At 46.0% G+C, this 6,644-nt stretch overlaps 1 protein-coding gene across 1 annotated transcript in view; it reads left to right on the forward strand.

Moving 5' to 3' along the window:
• LOC106813629 (high affinity cAMP-specific 3',5'-cyclic phosphodiesterase 7A-like) overlaps positions 1-1,394 on the forward strand; it is a 63,787-nt gene extending 62,393 nt beyond the window's left edge. Inside the window, exon 13 of the mRNA XM_014817816.1 lies at positions 533-1,394. Coding sequence (XP_014673302.1) covers positions 533-1,394 — 862 coding nt within the window. The remainder of the gene's footprint in view (positions 1-532) is intronic.
• The last annotated feature ends 5,250 nt before the right edge of the window (positions 1,395-6,644 follow it).

The raw sequence follows: 6,644 nt of genomic DNA on the forward strand, positions 1-6,644 counted from the left end.
ACACAAGTATGTTCAGTGCAGTAGTAAGATGATAGATGGTAAAATAGAGGTGGGGGGGGGGGGGGGGGGGGGTCTCACACAAGTATGTTCAGTGCAGTAGTAAGATGATAGATGGTAAAATAGAGGTGGGGGGGGGGGGGGGGGGGGGTCTCACACAAGTATGTTCAGTGCAGTAGTAAGATGATAGATGGTAAAATAGAGGTGGGGGGGGGGGGGGGGGGGGGTCTCACACAAGTATGTTCAGTGCAGTAGTAAGATGATAGATGGTAAAATAGAGGTGGGGGGGGGGGGGGGGGGGGGTCTCACACAAGTATGTTCAGTGCAGTAGTAAGATGATAGATGGTAAAATAGAGGTGGTGGCAGACATTCTTGTTACTTCTTCACTAACGTTCATTGTTTTTCGTTATGAATGACACGACATAATTATTAAATACAGTTTCTTCCTTGTCAGTTAAACGAAGAATCAGTTTGACGAGGCTTCACCGAGCGACGCGTGCGCGTGTTAACAAGCGTTCTCTTGTTTCCGCTCCAGCCCGCAGGCGTCGCAGACGAGCAGCCGTCGATCTAGCATTGACGACGACAACCACTCGGACATCATCAGCCGGAAGAGCAGTGCCGAGCTGATGGCAACCCTGGAGAACGTGTCGCTGATGCTGCTGCTCGGCCGCCGGCACAGCGTGCCCCTCAGCCTCGACACGCACGAAATGCGTCTGCTGGCGGGCAGCCGCCGCCGCAGCTACCCGCGCGCCGAGCGCACGCGCTGGAGCGTGTCCGTCGCCAAGCCGACGAACCTTCACTCGATGCCCGCGCTCAATCAGCTCACCGACCTCATCCTCACCGTCGACAGCGGCGTGAGGGTGATGGCGACGCGCGGCGCACGCGTCGCCGCGGCGACGACGCCGTCGCCGTCGCCGTCCCCGCCGCCGACGGACGGTTTCTCGCTGCAGCAGCCGACGACGAAGGTGACGGCGCTCACGTCCGTGTACGAGACGAGTCAGCTGATCTTCGAGTCGGCAGCGGCGGCCGACAGGGGGCGCCGCGTGTCGCCGCTCAACCCGCCGACGGTGAAAATTCTCGTTGCGCAGGACACGCCCAATCACTCAGAGAGCCACCTGGTGACGCCGTCCGTCCACTCGGACAACAGGCTGAGCGTTGACGATGACCTACTGTGCTGCCGCCGCTCTTCCGATCCCGGTCAGAACAAGATGTCGCCGCCGCACGCAACGAGCCCGCGAAGGTCGTCCGAACCGTGCTCGATGGCGACCAAGGTCGCGTCGGGGTTCGTGCAGCGCGCGACGCTCTACGGCGCCACCTGCCGAGAGGTGCACCAGCCGATGTGCAGGCAGACGACCGACTTCCCGGATAGTATGCGCCTCGCGTCGGAGTATCGGTAGGGGGCGCTGGAGTCGCGTGCCGGAACCCTTGCCACCACCGACGTCATGCAGTGGACGCGAATGCGTCTGCGCTTTAGTGTATTTCGCATGTTTAGGTCGACTTTATACGCTCTGTTATTTGAGCTGTGTTACATGTGTGTGTCGTTCTTCATAGTGCTAACGAAGCTTCGCTTACTCTCTCTGTCGTACGAAAACCGTAGAAAATGTCGGTATTAGAAGTTTTACCTATGTCAATTTGCCTAGTGGCTAACACTATATAAAACTAAACACTATATAGCAAGGATCTGTAGAATACCGTGTTCCTAACAAGTATTATGAATGCATCTCAGCTTACCTATGTGGGTAGGAGGGTGGGATACAAAATCTCACATGCACGTGCACACACACACACACACACACACACACACACATATAATATATATATATTTATATATATATATATATAGACTACGCACACACACACACAACTGACGCACAGCACGCACGCACGCAACGCACGCGTAACGCACACACGCACACGCACACACGCACACGCATACACACACTAACACGTATGCACACGTACTGTCGTACATATATATATATATATGTGTGTGTGTGTGTGTGTGTGTGTGTGTGCATGTGTATGTACACATACACCCACACACGACACCACATGAGAGGACACACGAGACACACACGCGCACGCACATACACACAATGGTATGCAAGTGTCAATACACATAACACAACAGAATCTTCAATGATCTCAGCTTCTACTTTGGCAATAAAAAGTAACTTAAGTGTGTTCATTGTTACAGAGAGCCAGTTTAGCTCGCATTAACATGTGTCAAAGCACTATAAATGTTAGTAGACTAAATTTTATAAACGTCATGGGAACCATTCCAGTGCTCCTTTACCAATTATAAATAGCTCGAGCTACTGCTGCTATGACTACCATTATGAATTTATTATACAAATATATGATGGTGTATTATACAAACTGTAAGAACGAGTTTTACACATTTATTGCAGATGCAATATCTTTTATTCTGTTAAGGATGCCTTCTCACGAAATTAATATAAACCACCACAAATCTGGTAAAAAAAACCGTTTTATTTTGTAGTACCCTTTACCTGATTTTTCTTCTGAGTACGTTTTAACTTGCCTTTATGTACACTTAGGGGAAAACGTTCCTTAGATGTGCACCAATTCTATGTATGCTGACCGAAGGGATGTGACTAAGCACTGTGTCATGCACTTACTGTTACCATTATTATCTTAAACCAGTGAAAATCCGTTCTTGAGTTTTGTCATCTTTGAGCAAATACAGACTTGATAAATGTTTAATTTTATTATTAAAGCTAGCATCCAGCTAAAGCGGTGCTAGTTATTTGTCGTCATTCGTACAGTGATCTTGAAAACGTTTCACAGATTTCATGAGAAGACATCTTTTCAAGAAAGCACGCGTTATTTGCCTGCATTTGCCCATACTCGCATGTGTATATGTGTATGTGAGTTACATAAACGGAAAAAAGAGTAAGGCATATTGCTGCCCAAAAAACTGGTGAATGTTCTACTGGAACAAATTTCATAATAGCTTGGCTACATTTCATTGTGAAGGTGAAGTATTTGGGAATGTTTACGCTTTTTTACTTGTCATTCTCTGCTTCGGCATTTTAATAGTGTGTCACTATCATAATTACCGTCTTCTCCATTGCTCTCTGATCTCACGCACAGCACTTGACTGCTCACTGCACTCTCCACACACTTGCGCACAGAGACACATTCGCTCTCACAGGCACGCACGCACGCACGCATATGCACGTACGCGCGCGCACACGCATATGCACGCACGCGCGCACACACGCAGATGCACGCACGCACGCGCGCACACACGCAGATGCACGCACGCACGCGCGCGCACACGCATATGAACGCACGCGCGCACACACGCAGATGCACGCACGCGCACACACGCAGATGCACGCACGCGCACACACGCAGATGCACGCACGCGCACACACGCAGATGCACGCACGCACGCGCGCACACACGCTAATTCTTGAAGCGGCATGAAAGCTACTGTAATGCAGGATGCAGGTGTACGATATTCCTTGATTCCTTGTAAAAGGTTACTCCATTTATATTTCCATTCAAGCTATTTCAGTCTAAAGCTTATTGTGAACGTAAGTAGAAAAGTTGGACTGGTTTGTATATTGGCTACAATGTAATGTAAATTCAGGTAATCTTATTAGCATATAAATCGGCAATACTTTCAGTTAGCAGTGATGCTACCCACTGCAGTGTTTAGGAAATAGCAAGGCTGTCCACATATAATATGTATATGGATATGTGATAGGCCGTGTTAACAGTGCAATCTTGTCTGATTTGTGTAATGCTGAGAAAAGGTGAAAGGAAACCTGCGTCTGGGGATCGCTTACACAAGATATTGACACAGGCATGCAGTTGGAACTATGGCCGTTGGTTTATCGGTATAGTAAAAACATACATAAAGAGCAAGAAACGTGCAGGCATAAAATTTCGTTAAACTTGCAGTCATGTTCATTGGGGGAAGTCTAAGGTAGGGTTATTAGAATTGTGTGCATTCTTTGAAATACAGTCGTGTTCCCATTGCAACGGTTAGATAATCTTAAAGCTTTAGTTTATTTAATGTTAAAGTTATATTTATGTTATAATAAAGATTAATAATCTTACGGGTTGTGATAATCTTGGTGACCATTACCATTGTTAACCATTACAAAACACGTGTCAAAGAAGTGGGCAAGTTTGCCTATTGCTTTACATCATTACAAACTGCGCTGCCTATTATCTTTGTAACAAAGTCATAACAAGCCGTAACAAAATTAAGTGGGTCCTAAATACCGCACTGATTTGCGAATTGTGTTGCGGCGGAATCGGGAACGTTTATCATGAAGAAAGCCATGTTTCAGCAGCAGATAACGTTCCTGTTCGGAATGCATGAGAAATGTCGCATTCCCATCTGTGTCAACAGCTTCCGAACGTTATGTATGAGGTGACAGAGATGGCAAGTAATTGGCAACAATGTAAATATTTGTTGAGTAAATATACTTCTGCCAATTCTTAAATTCATGATATAGTAGTACCACACCGCTTGGTGTATGCCTCACCGGGTGAAAACGCACTGACATGGGAACAAACTCACCACGGGGCTTATTGGAGACAAAATATTAAGAGGGGAATCTGATACTTTTCTAAGTGTTTACACTGTTTATGATCTTGATGTTATATTGTTGGCGTGGATGGGAGCCTGGGAGGTGTTTGAGCAAACCTGCGTTCTTGCATAAGTACATGCTACAGTAACAGGGTGACAGAAGCGCGAAACGTGAAGATGGGAGCAGTAGCAGACGCAGTCAGTCATTGCCTGCTGCTGCACGCTCGCTCCCAGATCTCACCTCGCCATCTAACATACAGGCATCGCCTACCGGTTACAGTCCTATAGACCCAAGGTCCGAAGGTCCGATAAATCATATGATGCCACTATAAACCATATATATGCCCTAACCCTAACCCTAACCCTAACTCCAACCCTTTGCAATATTCGGTCTATCGGACCTTCGGTCTATAGGTCCCTTTGCAATATTCGGTCTATCGGACCTTCGGTCTATAGGGGTGCCCCCTCTCCTACCAGAGGACGACTCGCGGTCCTAGTTTTCGCTTCAGCAAGACCAAGATCGTTCAATCGAAATACTCAATTGAGCTCGCTGTGCCTGTTGCCATTAAGCTTCATTTAGTATGCAGGCCCTTTTCAGAATCACGTCTGAAGAAGTCAATAAGACTGGGGTGTAGTCTGTTGTATCTGGGTAATTGATTTTACACTTGGGTGCACATGCGCACACTGCAACGGTACATGACCTAGAACCGATCATAGTTATGGTTCTGGATTTTGCTGTTCACTATTTGTGCAAGTCATTGTAACACTAACCTTCAAGAACTTCAATTGTACATTGTGTGACTCAGGATTTTTGTATTTTGTATGGTCGGCAATGTGCATAATAAAAAACTTTATATAAAAATTTATTGTGAAATAAATGCTGTTGTACGTGAATAAAGAACACTCATGGTTTTTGTCATAATTTTTCTCAAAAAAAAACTTGCATTAATTACTTTATTTAAGCATTAATTATTCATTACCAATTAAACCACACATATAAACAAAATATTACTAGAAAGGGCAGTTGTCGCTAACTACATGTATTTCCCATGTTCTCCCCAAGATGTGTAAGTATACGAAGTTTGGTAGCGCTAGGTCAATTAGGGGCCGAGTTATAGAGTGGAAGGGAAATATGATCAAGGTCAATGTAAAGGTCAAATAAAGGTCGTCGTGACCTGGTTTTGGTACGAGACACACATTCTCCTCAAGATGTGTAAGTATACCAAGTTTGGTAGCGCTATGTCAATTAGGGACAGAGTTATAGAGTGGAAGGGAAATATGATCAAGGTCAAGGTCAAATAAAGGTCGTAGTGACCTGGTTTTGGTACGCGACACATCTTCTCCCTAAGATGTATAAGTATACCAAGTTTGGTAGCGCTAGGTCAATTAGGGGCCGAGTTATAGAGCGGAACGGAAATATGATCAAGGTCAAGGTAAAGGTCAAATAAAGGTCGTAGTGACCTGGTTTTGGTAGCGCGAGGTCAATTAGAGGCCGAGTTATAGAGCAGAAGGAAAATAAAATCAAGGTCAAGGTAAAGGTCAAATAAAGGTCGCAGTGACCTGGTTTTGGTACGCTGCGCACCTTCTCCCCAAGATGTGTAAGTATACCAAGTTTGGTAGCGCTAGGTCAATAAGGGGCAGAGTTAGAGAACAGAAGGAAATTATGATCAAGGTCAAATAAAGGTCGCAGTGACCTGGTTTTGGTACGCTGCTCACCTTCTCCCCAAAATGTGTAAATATACCAAGTTTGGTAGTGCTAGGTCAATTAGGGGTCGAGTTAGAGAGCGGAAGAGAAATATGATCAAGGTCAAGGTAAAGGTCAAATAAAGGTCTCAGTGACCTGGTTTTGGTACGCTGCTCACCTTCTTCCCAAGATGTGTAAGTATACCAAGTTTGGTAGCGCTAGGTCAATTAGGGGTCGAGCTATAGAGCGGAAGGGAAATTCTCTGCGGCAGACCGAGCGACGGCGGCGGCGGGGGAGACATGAAACCATAGTATCCCCGCCGACTTCGTCGCGGGGGATACAATTATAAACATGCAATGCAAACAATTAACAACAATGTAAACAACTGTA

Source organism: Priapulus caudatus, unplaced genomic scaffold (assembly GCF_000485595.1).
Source record: "Priapulus caudatus unplaced genomic scaffold, Priapulus_caudatus-5.0.1 Scaffold24, whole genome shotgun sequence".
Taxonomy (NCBI): domain Eukaryota; kingdom Metazoa; phylum Priapulida; class Priapulimorpha; order Priapulimorphida; family Priapulidae; genus Priapulus; species Priapulus caudatus.